Raw genomic sequence first — 16,475 nt, 5'->3', positions numbered from 1 at the left:
TTGGTGCAACACAAACAACAGACTTTCTACCTAAAAAGTGAGAGAATAACCCTTGATTGTTATGAGCATTTCCCACAAACTCCTCAACATACAATTATATTTTTCCATTATCATGATATCCTTTTTCATAACGTCTCTAACCACAATTAGAAAACATTCAACGCACACCAAATTGGGAGTAAACAATCCTCCACTTTTCATAAAAGAAGGATTTTAGTATCTGCCTATGTAATAACTCATATTACTTTAGCCTCTTGTCTTCTAAATTCAGGATTGTTAAAAAACCATAAAACAACATATTTTTGACATTATACTATTACGTTGTTGAATTGTAAACTCAAATTACTAATAACATAATTTAGACATGTTTTTCGAGTAACAAATCAAACCATGTTATAAACAATATATTCATTACAATTTCACAATTTATTACTATTTTCATCACTCTGAACTGATTTCACACTCACAATTCAACGTATTTTTCATTGGTGCAATTTTCAACATCAACATGTAAAAATCAAGTCTAATTTAACGTATATCAAATCAAAGTAAGAGCAGAAAAGCAACTCATCAAAATCGAACTTCAAGCAACAAACAATAATAAAAAAGAGATTCTCAGATAAAGGAATGAGTCTTTCCACTTCTCAATCACAACAATTTTACATGATCTTGTAGACAATACTTAATGCAAGTCTAGAAAGACATCTTTTTACTGATCGACACTGGATCACAGGAATAGACAAAGAAAAATCTATATCTAACAAGGTATCATAAGCACTATTAGTATAAAAATGTTTGGTATAGAAGCTTGGTCCATGCCCATTATCTAACCTTTTTGAACTACTTTGGGAATAGATAACCATCTCTAGCGCTGTGGATTTGATAGGGCAAAAATCTAAGATCAGCTTTATAATTTGGATGGCTGTGGATGTTGTCTGCAACTAAGTGATCTGATAATGCATCGTTTCCCCCAGAAAATGTTGTAGCTCCTCCATTCATTCTCAGACCTAATGTGTTGCCACTCTCCCTGGGAACAGTTTCAAAATAGAACTGGCCTGGTGGACTACTAAAAACACCACCCATACCCTGATGAAGTGGGACTGGGAATCCAATTCCACTACTTGAACTTCCGATGCTATTCTGGTCAAAAGGACCTATATTTCTGGAACCAATTTGAGCAAAATTGCCCCCTCTTTGTTCTTCTTGTATGCTTGGAAAATATCCACAATGTGAGCTAAAATCAACCATTTGATTTGGCCTTTCCAAATTCACAGTGGTTTTGTTTCCTTCATCTCTTGGTTGAATAAAATTACAGAGCGAAGTATCAAGCTTCCTGTTCAACTCTGGGGCCTTAGTTAAGACTGTAGGCAATGTTAAATACATTGAGGAAGCTGCATGATGCGGGGAGTTGAGTGTAAAATTGTGCCCAACACGTAATTTCAACCTTTTTGCTTTGTCCTTTTCGCAAGATGCCATCGATCTGCTGTAACCAGGTCTATCTTCAGGCACTTGACAGAGTTTGTTAGAATCAGCTTTTTTTTTGCCTGCTGCAGACCTCTTTGAAGATCCATCATTGCAGTTTTGAGCTTGAATAGCCAATACAACACTCTTGGGATGCTGCACTGTGACACTCTGGTCAGAAGAACTGGGCTGAAACTTCGAGTTAGAAGCCAAAGCTAACCTCTTTTTTTTCTCCTTGTCTACTGACATTATGGACTCAGTACCTTTGCTATAATCAACCTGATCATCCAGTGCTTGACAGTGATCATTAACATGTGCTTTACTGCTTTTAACAAAGCTCTCCAGAGATTTGCCATTGCAGTTGGGATCAAACTTGTTTTGGCGCTCTACGTCAGTGTCCCCGAAATTGTTCTGCTGTTGCATATGGATGAATATCCCATTTCCATTCAGCTGTTTATCTTGAATACATTCCTCAGTGATATTTTTATCCTGGAATTTCAGGTTCTTTTCAACGTTTTTCTGGGATTGCATACTAATGTTCTTCTCAGACTTGTTTTGATGCCAGGATTGGACTTTCTTTCCACTAGATGAACCTTTTCTCCTTTTACTTGGACCAGTATCATCAGCTATCAATTTGTTCATCTCCTCCCTCATCCATGCAAACAATTTTTCTCTTGAAGCTCTAAGCTCCTCTAATAAGGATTCTGTGAAGCTTTTAACATCACTGACTGCAGCAAGGCCATAAGCACTAGTTTTACTCTTCTTTCTATTGAGTTCTTCAGAATCCTTCTTCAATTCACTATTAGCAAAATTATTCTTTTTACTCTTGATGTTCTTTTCTTCAGCTTTCTCTAAATGAAATTGACCCACAAAACCATAATCATTGTTCAAGTTCGGCTGAGGTCTGCTAGTATTGCTAGTTTCATCATTATTGAGTGAAATCCAGCCAGAAACCATATTATGCTCCTTGAGGGTAGACTCACTGATGGAATTTGACTGGGAATCATTGCTTGAAGAATAGAAGCCCTCATCTTTCCTCCTGAATTCCCATTGCTGTGGAAATTTCAGTTCATCTCCCATTCTAGAATTGGGGGACATAATAAAACTCAAAAGGTATGCTGGCTTGGAACCACAAACTCGCAGAAGAAATCTTGAATTACTACCAACAACTTTCATTCAACCTGGGAGGTGCTAAACATATTGAAAGGATGATTTGGAGAACAATTTTAACTCAAAACTAAGATTTGATCACATTTCATAATTCTTCAGCAGAAAGCCCTTTTAAGATTACTGCATAGTGAAAAAAAAGAAGTCATCTAATCTGGCATCAATATTTTCATGTTTCTTTGTTTTCACCTGATATGGAACCCAGAAATCAAACAACAAAGAAATGCAAAGTAAACAACACAAGAACACAAGATTTTATGTGTAAAATCCAAAATGTGAAAAACCACATGCATTAGATGGAGAAATTTCACATTACAAATTTATATTAGTGCACAGTAAGTCATCAAATCCACATTAACATTCATCTACTCCCTCTATTACCAGTACTAATTTTCTTGAAAATCCATGTTTTATACCACATTTCCTAAATTTGGGTAACTCATTATAGAATTTAAGTCATAACTATACAATATAACCTTTAATATAATAAACCAACCATCATTCAGCAAGATCTGATCAAACGGAAGTAACTATACCAATCATAGCATGAATTTTGCTGCAAAACATGAATTTCATTGCAAAAGATGTGAATATGATTGAACAAACCAGGAAGAAAGGGATATAATCACACAAATAAGTAGAATTGATTCTCAAGATTCGATTTCCACAACAAAATCATTGATAAATTTACCAGAAAACTTAACGTACATGTCTAGAATATATACAACAGTTATGTAAAAAGCTGGGTGTAGAAGGAAGAGCATAAACTAGCTCTTTCAGATCAGAAAGACAGAAACATAATTTTTACAATTTAAAATACCAAGTTCTATATAGAAACCCATAATAATGTTTAAAATGAAGAAACAGATCCAAAACCTGACAACCTGAGTCCTGTTAACTCCTCCATCAGAGAAACCATCCAGGCCAATGAAATCATAAGCTTCAATAAACAAAATACTCTTATGAGACAGCATCAAAACCTCAAAAACTAGTAAGAAATATGGCCCTCAAACTTTAGAAAGGCTATCACCACCTGTCACTGAAATATATATCCAAAAAATATATATTTTGAGCTCTGAGTTATATGTTATCTTTGCAATTGCAGCACAAATCCAGAAAATATAAACCACATAATCAAATTAACAAACAAACATTCAGTCCAAATTTACTAACTTTTTATCCATAAAACCTGACAAACCCACAAACAACAACAAAAATAAAATATGTTTTCTCACCTAATGTGCAAATGATGAACAACGTATCCCATGTCCCACACCAGCTTTGTTGAGTCTCTGCATTTATGTGTTCAGTTTCTCTCTCTGTAAGGAAAGAAAAGAATCGTTTTTGTGTGTTTTAACTGTTTCTGCAAGCGCAGATAAAGAGAGAGAGAATTTGTCTTTAAATCTGGTAGCATTGCTGTAGTTGACAGTGATTCAGCAAGTTTGGTAGGAGTGTAATGGTGGCATGGCATGGGGAGGATAACTGTGTCAAACCTTAGCCACTATTTTTCATTATTGTTTAAATATTTTAGTGTATTTATTCCCTCATTTGGTAAAAAATCAGATTTCTTACTATATATTTCACTACTGCCTCAGCCTTGATTGTCTTACTTTTCTTTACTGGAATTCAGACTCTTATCAAAATACAGCTGTGAAATATGAGGGAAAATAGAATGGGATTAAATCCACCATCAATGTTATGCTATGTTGTGATGATTTTAGAGATTAATGGTCATTAAATTCATATAAAGAGAGTTAAATGACAAGAACATTTTTAGAATAAATGTTGTTGATGTTTGTGATCATAAACTCTGAATTCTGATATTATTTTATAATCTGGAAAAAAAATGAAATCAATGTTTTTATATCCGAACCGAGTTAGACCCAATCCGAACCAAATTAGCATATGGATGTTTTCTCAGTATACCAAAAAATGAGTTTAAATACCTTAAAATCAATAAATTGGTTATTATCACACAATGAAAGAATTTTCTTTTCTGCATCTTCTCAAGAAAAAGGAGGGTACATATGATTTGCTTCTAAATAGCTAAAAATGTAATGATTCATAGTTATGGCATTGGCAAGACAATGTTTTGTATAAGAGTACTGCATGTACAAATGGGCAGTACAAATAAATTTACGTGTCATAATCATATGATTGTATGATATAATTGTTTATTTTATCTCTAATTCAGTCAATCACATAATAACATATCAGTTTATTTGTATCTGTTAGTATCCAACCGTTTGTACATAAAGTATTATTGTTTGCAAAAATGAAATTTAACAAAATCTGAAATCATCCATTGTTGAGCTAGCATGAATCAAAGTATCAATAAACTCAAAATTGCAGTATGGCATCAAAATTTCTACATAAATGCCATTACTGCTGTAAATTCAACCTCACTTGTTATGACTAGATTTCTCCTGTGGAAATTCCTTATTGTACTTGTACTCAAAAGGAGTTTAGAATCTTCTATTTATTATTCCTGCTCTTCTGGAATTTTAGAGATATTATCAATTCTTTTTTCTTTTATTTTTTATTAATTACTAATCACAATCTAGTATTTTACTCTGATAAAAGATAAAGAGAAGATCCAGATACTAAAACGCATATATATGAGATTGATATCAAACAAATTCATCAACAACTTACATTTCCATACAATGCTACAAATCTTATGCTATCAAAACTGCAGTCATTAGATTAAAAAGCCTAATGCACTTCATGAATTGCCTCTGCAAAAGCAGTATATCCTTCCTGGAACTCTACACATTTTCAAAGAATCAACACTTGTTCTCTTTATCAAGTGCAAGAGTGCAAAATTCGTAATCAATTTGATGGTCATCCCCTCATTATATTCCTTTCCAAGCAAATATTAATGAGACTCTGGTAACCTGCAGAAGTGGAAAGCACTGTCAATTAAAAATTTCTATTGAGTCCTCGATAACATTTTGAACCTGTTACCACAAGCAAATAAAATTTGACATGTATGTTACATCAAAAAATGATCCATCACTCTGACACTAGACAATAAATAACATTTCCCTCACACAAAACTTTAATTATCCTCCAGGAAAAAGAGAAAAAAAGAAATACATATACATACATACATACATACATATATATATATATGTGTGTGTGTGTATTTTCTTCACCTATAGATGAACACATATTCAAAGAATTTTGACAAGCATTTTCTAAGTTCCTTCCAAGTAAAAAAGTTGATGTTTGATGATGTATCCGACAATTAAAGCTGAAGCATCATTGGGTAACTTAAGGAACAATAAGTTAACTAACCGCCATGGAAATTCACTCGTGTCTATTCCTGCCTGGTGAAGTTCGTCAACATACTGCAATGCTTCCCGACATTCCTCTCGATCATCAAAGAACTCCTTTTTGTCACCTTCAGTCTGATATGTTTCATGACCTTTACCAGCAATCACCTGTAGCATAGAGGATTGCATATCAGAAACTAAAGAAACAAACAAATGATGATAATATGAGAGGGTGAACACAGAAAGACATTGATTATAAATAAACCCTTTCAAATAGGAGAGGAAGAAAGCCATAAAGTTTGTATCATCCATATCCTAGACATTTAAAGAACGTCCGAAAGATTCATAAAGAATGATTATCGAACTTCATCATGCATTGAGTTTTAAATAAATTATCTATTGACACAGCTGCTCTTAGGCAATTTCCTTCTTTTTTGGTAATGAGGGAAAGGTATCAACCATTTCAATATCTTATAGCTTTTGTTTAAGATTTTGATCTCAGCAGAACTGCTGTGATTTCAGCAGAATGGGCTTCAGAAACTTACAACCATATCCCCTTCTTCACCCATGGCAACAGCACAACGTACAGCTACTCTTCTAATATCATGCAGGAAAAGCCGATGACCATTTGGTAGAGGTGGGTAATAATCGTTCTCTCCATATTTCAAATACTCCTGCATTGTCCATCCTACACCGGCCAACATGTCATCCAAGATATCCACTGACAACATGAGACATACAGGTATTAGTTTTAAGCTTCAAGTAATCTATCTTATAATTAATAAGCATTTTAGCAAATCTTCTTGATGCATCATGGCTAAAATACACACATGGATCTTCAGTCTTTGGATTATCAGATGTCAGAATAGTCACATCACTTTTATCTGTTGCAATCTTTGTCATCATTGGTCGCTTTCCCCTGTCACTCTCACCAGCACAACCAATAACTGCATGTATAAGCAAAATATTTAGGTCAGAGCAAATATAAAAAGGAAAAAGTACATCTACTTAAGAACCTTATTAAACATAGATAATAGTTGAAATAACTTTATTCAGGAAATTGCACTTCCCCAAAGAAACCTCCAAACTTCCTATTTATTTAAGGCCAATGCACGCAACAAAATTAAGCATCTTTATATTAAATGATTTATTAGTATTCGTACTTTGTCAAACACAGGTCAAGTATGCAAAATAATAGAGAAACAAATTAAGCAACTTTCAGATGCAGAAAGCAGTAAATCTTAATAGCCTAATAGGATATACATGAAGCTTACCAGTAATTATTCTCCTAGGTGCAAGTTCCCTCACAGAATCAAGTAGTCTAGATAAGGCATCAGGAGTATGGGCATAATCCACAACCACCGCAAATGCTTGCTCCTCATCAATCAACTCACACCTCCCAGGAACTGCATCCACCTCTTCAATCCCTCTAACAATGTCCTCCAATGGTGCCCCTACTGCAATTCCAACTGCCACAGCAGCAAGAATGTTGTAAATATTATGCTTTCCAAGCAATCCTGAAGAGATCTCCAATATCCCATGAGGAGTATTAACCAAAACCTGAGTCTCAAATAGTGACAGTTCAAACTTCAAAGGGTGTACATCTGCTTTCTTATTCTCCATCGCAAATGTCACAACGGGCACATCTGGGTTCCCTTGTGCAATAAAGAAAGGGGCATTTGGGTCATCAATGTTGACTACCTTCCTATGCCTCTCTGGATCAACCATCCTTGAAAACAACTTAGCTTTGGCATCTCTATACTCCTCCTCGGTCCCATGAAAATCCAAATGATCCCTTGTCAAATTAGTGAAAACCGCAATATCAAAATCAACTTCATTGCACCTTCCTAATGCCAATCCATGAGAAGAAGCCTCCATGACAACAGCCTCAGTCCCGTTATGCAGCATCTTGGCCATTAAATTTTGAACCAAAACAGCATCTGGGGTTGTGTTTGGTGACTCCAACTTATTATCCCCATGAATATAATATGCTAGTGAGCTCAACATTCCTGTTCTCAACCCCATTGCTTCATACATGCCCTTAATCAAATAAGAAGTAGTTGTTTTCCCATTAGTTCCAGTTATCCCAATCACTGCCATATTCTTTGATGGATACCTATAAAAAGAGGCAGCCAATACAGGCAATACTGAATTAGTATCCTCCACAATCACCAAAGCTTTACAGCCTAAAGTCTCCTCTATGTCAATCTCTTTGCTAGCAACCACCGCAACTGCTCCTCTCTTATCAGCCTCGCTCAAATACAAATGCCCATCAGTTTTCCTCCCAAGACAACATACAAACAAATCACCAGCACTAACCACTCTAGAATCATGCTGAATTCCAGTAATCTCAACCTCCAAATCACCGTAAACAGATACTGGCACCACCTTACTCTCATCTAACAATTCAGCTAAGCTCATCCTAAATTTAGGTTCCACAATTCTTGCTTTACTCTTACCAAAACTATCAAAATCCAAATCAAAAGACGAATCTAACATCAACCCATTACCTTTGTCTTTATACTTATCACTAGTGCCATCAAGATTAAGATCAAACTTACTTGGCCTCTCATCAAAAACCTCCTTTTCTTCATCTTCAGAAACAACTCTTAAACCCTGCAATTCATCAATCTCTTCCAAGTCAACAACTTCTTCCGCTTCCAATTCTTCAATACCTTGAAGAATATCAGCTTCCTGTTTCTTAGGCTTTATAAGACCCTTTTTAACAAACTCATCTCGTTTCATAGCAACAGCTTTATCAATTTCAGCGAAAAAGTCATCATCTTGAGAAGCAGTGGAATTAACAGAGGGGTCTTCAACGTCAGCAATGGCGGCGAGATAAGTGGACTGGTGAGCTTTAAAGTCTTCTTCTTGACGCTTCCGAGCTCTGGCAGCTTGGAGATGAATTTGTTGGAATTTGGACACGCCATGAGCTGCGTCTTCAGGGACTTCAGGAGGCTCATCGTCTGCTGGGTCGGGGTAATACTTTCCGTCGGGACCAATGGCTCTGGTGGGCTGGAGAGAAACGAAGTGAAGGGGCTTTGGTGGGGGAAAAAGGAAAGGTTTGTAAAGTAAAGGGTGCTGATTGTGATGCACAGAAGAGAAGGTCAAACTGAAAGCCATGAGAGAAAGACACAGAGGGTTTAGTTCAACAAGATAAGGGGTTTATGAGTAATGAGTCGTGTCACGTTTAAAACGATGCGTTTTTGTGAAAAAATCACATGCCGAATATACTTAAACGGTGCGTTTTAATATTGGCAAAATAGTTTTGAATTTAAAAAAAATTCAAAAAACTCTTTTTTTTTTTTTAATTCCATCTTTAAACCTTAAATGAGAGGCTGGATTTTGTCGTAACTGAGCAGATTTTGCACACAATTAGAGGTGTCGATGGGCCTGGTCAGATTGACTCAGGCTTGATCGATCAGGTTAATGGGTCGGGCAAAGCTCAAACGGTAATGGGCTTTCGGATCGGGCCAGTCCATTAATATATAAAAGCCCAAGGACCGGCCCATATAAAATGGGTCGGGTGGAGTTTTAAATGGGTCGGCCCAACCCGTTTAATCAATATTAAAAAAAAATTATTTAAAATTTTTAAACACAAATTATTTTTTAATTATTAAAACCGATGACAGTACTCAAAATATTTTATTTATAATTTTTCACTTATAACAGAGGAATACCGTAATTACATGATGAAAAATATTATAAATTGTAACATAGTATAAATAAATTAATTTACATACTGTATAAATTATAAAATATAAATAAATATATACTATGATAATATTCAAATAAATTGAATTCATTTGATATTTGATCTATTTGTAATGATAAAATTAAAATAAAAGTAAAATTATAAATACAAAAAATTATTATTTGTGAATTCAAATATTTTCTGAAAAAGAATTGATGAAAGAAAATGAGATTGAAAATATAATGAAATAATTGAGATTGAAAGATTTGTAAATGAGAGTGAAAATGAAGAAAAATTAAATAGGTTTATATAAAAAAATAAATAAATAAATTAAAAATTATTAAAAAAAAAAAATGAAGGGCAAGGCTTCTGCTAGGGCAGAGGGAAGCAAGGCTCCTGCCTTGCGGCAGAAGGCAAAAGGATACACAAGGCAAAAGCAAAAATAAGAAAAAAAAAAAATTTAAATAGTGTCAGGCCAGGCCGACCCATAGGTTAATATTAAAGCCTAAGACCTAACCTAATAGGCCCATGGGCCTAGCCCGACATGCTACAGTGTCGAGCCAGGTTTTTTGTGCCATGTTTTTTTTCGTATTTCGTATCAGACCTCTATTTGATCTAGTTCAATTGACGTGTCTACACACAATTCATTTTTATTGGTCCAGATAATTCAACCAATTGTCTAGTATATTGTCCACTTAGATACAAAATTCATCATACTGTTTATTATAATTTTGTTTTTGGAATGTACAACTCAAAATATAGCTTAACAATTTGATGGGTTTATTTGTTATTTAACTATTGTTATATTAGTATCCTTAAACAATGTAAAATATGCATATATATATATCGAATAGTTCTTATGAGTTTTACTATTAATGTAGGATTTGTTTAAATATATCACATTCATTTTCAAACTTGAATTCGAGTTTGGATTCAACGAGCTTAATTCAAGTTAAGGATTATATTTGTTTTGTAAAATGAATCAAGTTTGAGACAATTTCAGATTAAATCAAAAGTTAAATTACTTTTAAGATGAGATTGAGTTTAACTTGTCATTATTGAGCTAGTTATTGTTTGAACTTTTAGATCGAATCTAACCGTATAAATAAGGTCTAACAATTAAAAGTTTCAAAAAAAAAACAATAATACGATGACTAGAGGTAGATTTAAGTTGAACTAATTCAAATTTAAATCTATGTTTACTTGAATGAGTCAAACCATAATTAGAGCTCTAACTTGGTAATTTAACTCTAGTTCGATTTATTTGCTCTTCTTACTAAAGATGATAATGAGAAATGAAGGGACGGGGATGAGTATCCTTATCCTCATCCCCACATGCTGGAGCACATCCCAATAATACACTCGTTCTATTCTTGTTATATGAATTATCATAAATTCTCATCTCTTATCTATAAATATTAGTTTTCTTCTTTTCCCCACCCTTTTCTCGACTCTTTCTTATCCCCTCAACCTAAGTGTTATCATAGTAATAATATTATAGTAAATAATTAAAAGTGTAATACATATTTTTGTAATTTATAATTTAGATATACATACAGATGAATATAGTATGAGAATAAAAATTTATCTATCCTTGTAGATAAGCTATTATCACTTGTTAAAAATTGTTTTTGTCTCCATCTTTGTTTACATTAGAAAAGTTCTCTTCCTGTTTAGAATAATAACTAAATCAAGACCGTATTTTTAAGGTCAAGTTGTCATTCTAACCTTTTACAATACCTTTTGTCTTACGACAAAAGTATTTATCATATCAGACATTATTTATGCAACTAACAATTTTCTTATGATATTGCATACAAATTCTAATTCAACTTTATAAATTTAAATCAAATGCAAATTAACTTTTATTTACATTCAATTGAAATGTATCTTATATTGCTTAGTCCATGTCGCCACACCCAATTTGAAAAATTTACCCAACGTAAAACGACACACACGGGAGCACGTATAAAGTTTTATGACATGATAATTTGACAAAAAAAATTGATGACCTTATCGTATGTATCTTTCAGGACGGCAACGTTTCCACAAAATCCCAACAGACACCATTCCCAAGATCAGAGAAACGACAATGTTTCAAGATTTTGACTGAAGCATCTTCGTAAACCAACAACAACAGCTTGCCCGAATAGTAAGTAACCGTAAAATTGAGTCAGAAAAGTGAGAGGGAAAATCAAAAGATGAAGAAAATAAGACAAAGTTTTGCTTCATTTGAAAGTTTGGCTTTGGCTCCGTTTATTGCCATGTCCGTGTCAATGTCCTTCTTACTTTCTTGCTTTGTTAACCTTTAATGGCAAAGTTTTAGAGGAAAACACAAGATAAAAGAAGTAGGTTCATAGTGAATTTGTTATGTGGGGAACAGAAAGGACAAAGACTACTGTTTTTGTTCTGGGTTTTGTCTTCTGGAGATCATGAACTCAGCTCAAGTAAAAAGGTTTCTACTTTTTCTGTTTTCATTATTTCTCTCAATGCTTGACATGAGATAAGAGTAATGGTTTGCTGCAAAATTAGGTTTGATGTGTAGTTTTTTATTGTCCTTTCCAGGTTTGATGCCGTAAGCATGGAGAAGACGCTTTCGCCTAAGAGCCCTTTGATCTATGAGAAATACAAATCTGGCTGTGCATGGTGTTTGATTGGTTTGTGTGACTTTAGCCAAGGACATACCAACAAGGAACCTATTTCTAATCGAGGAAGATCCAATTCAACAAATGTTGTGGGTAAGTATTGTCAATACGATTTGAGAATAGTAAGAACTTTTATTTGTGTTGTTGACAGAGGAGTTATTGGGACTGGTTCCTCCTATTTGTGGATAATTGTAACTTTAGGAATTGGCCACCGTTTCGTTTATAAGGCATTCTGTTAACGCATAATCCTGTTGTCCAGTTAGTGGGCAGGGCGTGGTGCAGGGGTAGCACCAAGCCTGTAAGCAGTATTTAACTACCTACTACTCATTCCTTGTCATATAACGGGTAGGCTGCTATATACGGTTTGAGTTTATTGCAAATAAGTTTGATTTAGCAATCAGAGGCTTAGTTTCAGTTTAGAGATAGGAATAACAACGGGGAAAGGTGAGGAGGGGATTTCAATCTCTGTCCTATCTTCGTTCTCACATGAGATATTAATCTCTATCCCTGTTATGGGGATAATGAGGATTTTTTGTCCTTTTCCTGCAAAAAAATTCTTTTTTCATTCTTATCCTCATGAAAAAAAATCTTCTACCTGTACTCTCTAAACACAATAAAATACATTAAATAACAAAATTAACTAAAATTAACACCAACCCACTATTTTAAATATTATAAATATCATATATTGATCATAACAAAAATAATCTAAAACTATTAGGATATGTTAGTGTTTAAAGTAAATATATTAATATAAAGGGGCAGTGATAGAGATACGGACTGGGACAGGGGCAGGACAGAGGCGGAGATATTTTTTATTCTCTTTCCCGTTTCTATTAGGGAATCTCATTCCTATTAAGGTTGAGAAAGATCAAAGGTCCTAAATTCGGATCGAAATTGTCATTTTTATTTAGAGATGATAATCCTCGTGTGTGTGTGTGTGTGTGTGTGTATGTTACGAGAGTTGAAAAATTATTGAATAATATTGACTTTTTATAGGTAGCTCAATTTTCGGTGAATCAAGATAAATTATATGTATTCTTTCTTTTTCTTGCCTGACTACTTGCTTTATTGATGGATTTAATTCTGAAAACAATTCTGACAAAAGATTTTGGAAAGGCAGATTTAAGAAGGAAAGGAGAGATGGCTACCAGTGGAAAGAATGGCTTAGCAAAGAATCATAGAAGAAAGGCAAACAAGACTTTTCAGAAGCATGGTTGCAAGGACATCTCAACTGTGGTACATACACAACCTTCTTGTGAAAATTCAGTGGGCACATCTTCAGAAAGGTTTGATGGAGCAGAATTGACTGAAACATCCTGCAATCTTGTGCCTCCTAAAAGGGGAAAAGTTAGCAGTAGAAGAGGCAGTTCTCAGAAGAATAACCAGCTTAGTGAGATCAATTTGCAAGTTCAGATGAGTGAGGCAGCTCAAGCATTTATAAATCAGAAGATCATCAAAGGAAAGTCCCATGGCAGCGATTGGGCAAGCAACCAGTCTAGGCATTTCTTGGATGCATTGGAGATATTGAATTCCAATAAGGAATTGTTTATAAAGCTGCTACATGATCCCGATTCTCTGCTAGTGAAACATATCCAAGATTTGCGTGATTCTCAGGTGAAAGATCAGGAGACTAAATTGTCAGAAACTTGTGATAGATACCCTTCTAACGGAAGTGTTGATCCTCTACCTTCTAATAGAAGTTTACTTCTGAAGTCTGGCAGCTCTGGCTCAACAAACATGCAAAACAGTGCAGGTGAAATAAGAGATTTCTCTTCTCCAGGGTCGCTTTATAGCTTGGGACATAGAGCACAGAGTGGTAAACCTGCATATTTTACCTTTGAACATATGAAAAAGAAGTTGAGACATGCAATTGGGTTAAGCAGGAAAGAGAAACCCTTGTTGTCAACTGTTACATCACATAAATCATCTAGGGACAATCAGAGTTCGGGAGATGGCAATAAAGAAAATAATTTGGGGATTATAAGAAGCAACTCACCCCATAAAATCTATCTTGGTTCTGTTGACAGCAAAGAGAGTGACAAAGTGGGACCTAGCCATGAAAGCTCAAATTTGTTTATTGTCAGGCATCCTAAACAAACCGAATTGAATATACGTATGGAGTCTAGGAAACATGTCCCTGAGGTTTTAAGGAACAGAAATGAGGTTCTTTTAAGAAAACAGTTGCCAAGAACCCTGGAGAGGATTATTTCTTTGCCTGAGTACTTCTCTGCACTGAGTCCTGCAAGACATTTGGAACCTGGCTCTATTGCTGCACAAATGAGATATCCTCCTTTTAGCAATTACCAAATGGTCACTGAGAAGAGAAAGATGCTTCAGGGAGAAAATAAAAACAGCCACTTAAGTTCACTCAAGCAGATCGCGAGGGTTGAATCAAAGGCTGATAACAAGAGGCTCACCAACCAATCACAAGCCTGTGATACAAAGTCTAATCACTCTCAAAATCATTTAGCTGATATCAAATTTCATGAAAATGTATCTTCTGTAGGATACACTTTGAGTACTATAGGTAAATTTTCATCAATATTATAATATTTATTGTGCTCATGTATGCTATCTTGCCTAAGAAGTTCATCAAAATTTGCAGGTTCTATGAAGGTTGTAGAAACATATAATACTATAAGAGCAAGAGAAATTAGTTCTTTGGGAGCCTTAGAACCAAATGAGCCAAATCATACTAGTGCAAATCAGAATGCCGTTATAGCTGACACAGTTGAAGCAAGCAGTCTGCGGTGCTCAAAATTGGTACATTTTGTTTGTCTGTTCTTTAATAATTATCTATCAAGTTATTTAGGAGTGCATCAATACATCAACTCTTGTTAATGCCTTTTGTTTTACTTCCTTTATTTTGAACCAATTTGGACAATTTTCAGCCTGCAGACAGTTGTATGTCAACATCTCCGGAAGATGTTTTTAGTTCAAGTCCCTTGAGCACTAAGAGTTCAGAAAATTCTGCTGCTACGAAAGATGAAGCAGAGCTTCGAAGTCCAGTATCTGTTATTGAGAAATTTGTTGAAGATATCACTAGCCCTCCAAGCATCATATCTCAAACAGGTAGGTTTTCAGGTCAGAACTCTTTAATTAGTACTTTTTTCATTCAAATATTCAGCTGAGTTTGCTCAATTGAACAGCTGCTGAGCTAGCAGTTGAGCCAAGACATATTAATTACAAAGATCAATGTTCTGCTGCCGCCGTGATGTCTCCTGTGGATCTGAATAAACACTCAAGCAATGTGATGAATGACCATGAACCCTTGTGCAAGTATATGAGGGCAGTGTTGGAAGCTTCTCATTTAAATTGGGATAAACTTTTACTAATGTGCCATTCATCAGATCAACTTCTTGAATCTTCATTGTTTGATCAAGTGGAGGTATTGCCCAACCAATCATGTGGTCATCGTATGCTTCTCTTTGACTACATTAATGAAGTCCTTGAAGAGTTATGCCACAGTTATTTCTGTTGCTCCCCCCGGCTATCATTTGCTGAAAAAATCCAACCAGCAAAAGATATGGTTTATGAGATGATGAAACGTGTCGACTGGAACCTCCTCAGGCAGCAGTCTTCTCCAACATTGGATCAACTTTTTGAAAAGGACTTGGCAAGACCTGCAATATGGATGAATATTCAAATTGAGGCTGAAGATACGGTTAATGAAATGGTAGAAAGTCTGTTAGAAGAACTGACAATGGAAACTGCAATCCAGCTGAGCATTTGAAGCCTTACATTTTGCTCTATGAGCTTTTCATCTAACTTGCACAGAGTTCTGTGATTTAAAAAGAGCCAACTTGTATGGGGTAACACAGGTTTCCTTATACTTGAAATGCAGCAGCCTATCTCTGTCTATGAGTTAAAGGAGGCTGCTCATGGTTCATCAAAAAGTATTTGCAGCTAGAGGTTCGTGTAGTTAAAATAAATTACACCACCCATCAATTGTAGATGTTATATGGTTCTTCCAAATATTATCTTCGAAATGGAACAGCTGGCAAATCTCCAGCTGATTCTACCAGATAGAAGTGGAAGAACATGTTAGCGAGCTCTGGAAGAACATTGAAGGATAGTTGTGCAAGCTTTGCTTCCACATTACTTCTGATATTACAAGCCATCACTTTACCTCTACATGTATAACAAAAGACTGCACTTTTTGCAAGTAAAATCCATATTCTTGCCACTGATACCACTTCTGTCAATTGATGTCCATGATTTATCACC

The 16,475-nt window shown here is 35.0% G+C and overlaps 3 protein-coding genes across 4 annotated transcripts; 1 reads left to right on the top strand and 2 right to left on the bottom strand.

Annotated features, from left to right (window-relative positions):
- Positions 1-620: 620 nt before the first annotated feature.
- LOC123204245 lies at positions 621-4,166 on the bottom strand. 2 transcript variants are annotated; one of them, XM_044620843.1, is made up of 3 exons: positions 3,864-4,166; positions 3,505-3,568; positions 621-2,751 (listed from the first exon to the last, which is right to left on the bottom strand). In XM_044620843.1, exon 3 carries the CDS (start codon positions 2,635-2,637, stop codon positions 841-843), a length of 1,797 nt encoding a protein of 598 aa, XP_044476778.1. In that variant the 5' UTR covers positions 2,638-2,751; positions 3,505-3,568; positions 3,864-4,166; the 3' UTR covers positions 621-840. The 2 variants fall into 2 exon arrangements, with proteins under 2 accessions (XP_044476778.1, XP_044476777.1); XM_044620842.1 differs by having other exon boundaries at positions 621-3,568.
- Positions 4,167-5,229: 1,063 nt separating this feature from the next.
- On the bottom strand, positions 5,230-9,064 carry LOC123204947 (UDP-N-acetylmuramoyl-L-alanyl-D-glutamate--2,6-diaminopimelate ligase MurE homolog, chloroplastic). The gene is made up of 5 exons (XM_044621769.1): positions 7,181-9,064; positions 6,737-6,853; positions 6,452-6,627; positions 5,929-6,074; positions 5,230-5,525 (listed from the first exon to the last, which is right to left on the bottom strand). The coding sequence occupies exons 1-5, from the start codon at positions 9,027-9,029 to the stop codon at positions 5,507-5,509; spliced, it is 2,307 nt and encodes a 768-aa protein (XP_044477704.1). The 5' UTR covers positions 9,030-9,064; the 3' UTR covers positions 5,230-5,506.
- Positions 9,065-11,631: 2,567 nt separating this feature from the next.
- LOC123204114 lies at positions 11,632-16,438 on the top strand. The gene is made up of 6 exons (XM_044620673.1): positions 11,632-12,055; positions 12,166-12,338; positions 13,369-14,775; positions 14,854-15,011; positions 15,140-15,320; positions 15,398-16,438. The coding sequence occupies exons 1-6, from the start codon at positions 12,033-12,035 to the stop codon at positions 15,979-15,981; spliced, it is 2,526 nt and encodes an 841-aa protein (XP_044476608.1). The 5' UTR covers positions 11,632-12,032; the 3' UTR covers positions 15,982-16,438.
- The last annotated feature ends 37 nt before the right edge of the window (positions 16,439-16,475 follow it).

This window comes from Mangifera indica, chromosome 20, assembly GCF_011075055.1.
Source record: "Mangifera indica cultivar Alphonso chromosome 20, CATAS_Mindica_2.1, whole genome shotgun sequence".
In the NCBI taxonomy this organism is placed as follows: Eukaryota; Viridiplantae; Streptophyta; class Magnoliopsida; order Sapindales; family Anacardiaceae; genus Mangifera; species Mangifera indica.
The sequence above is the reverse complement of the archived record's forward strand: the minus strand, read 5'-3'. Positions and strand labels throughout refer to the sequence as shown.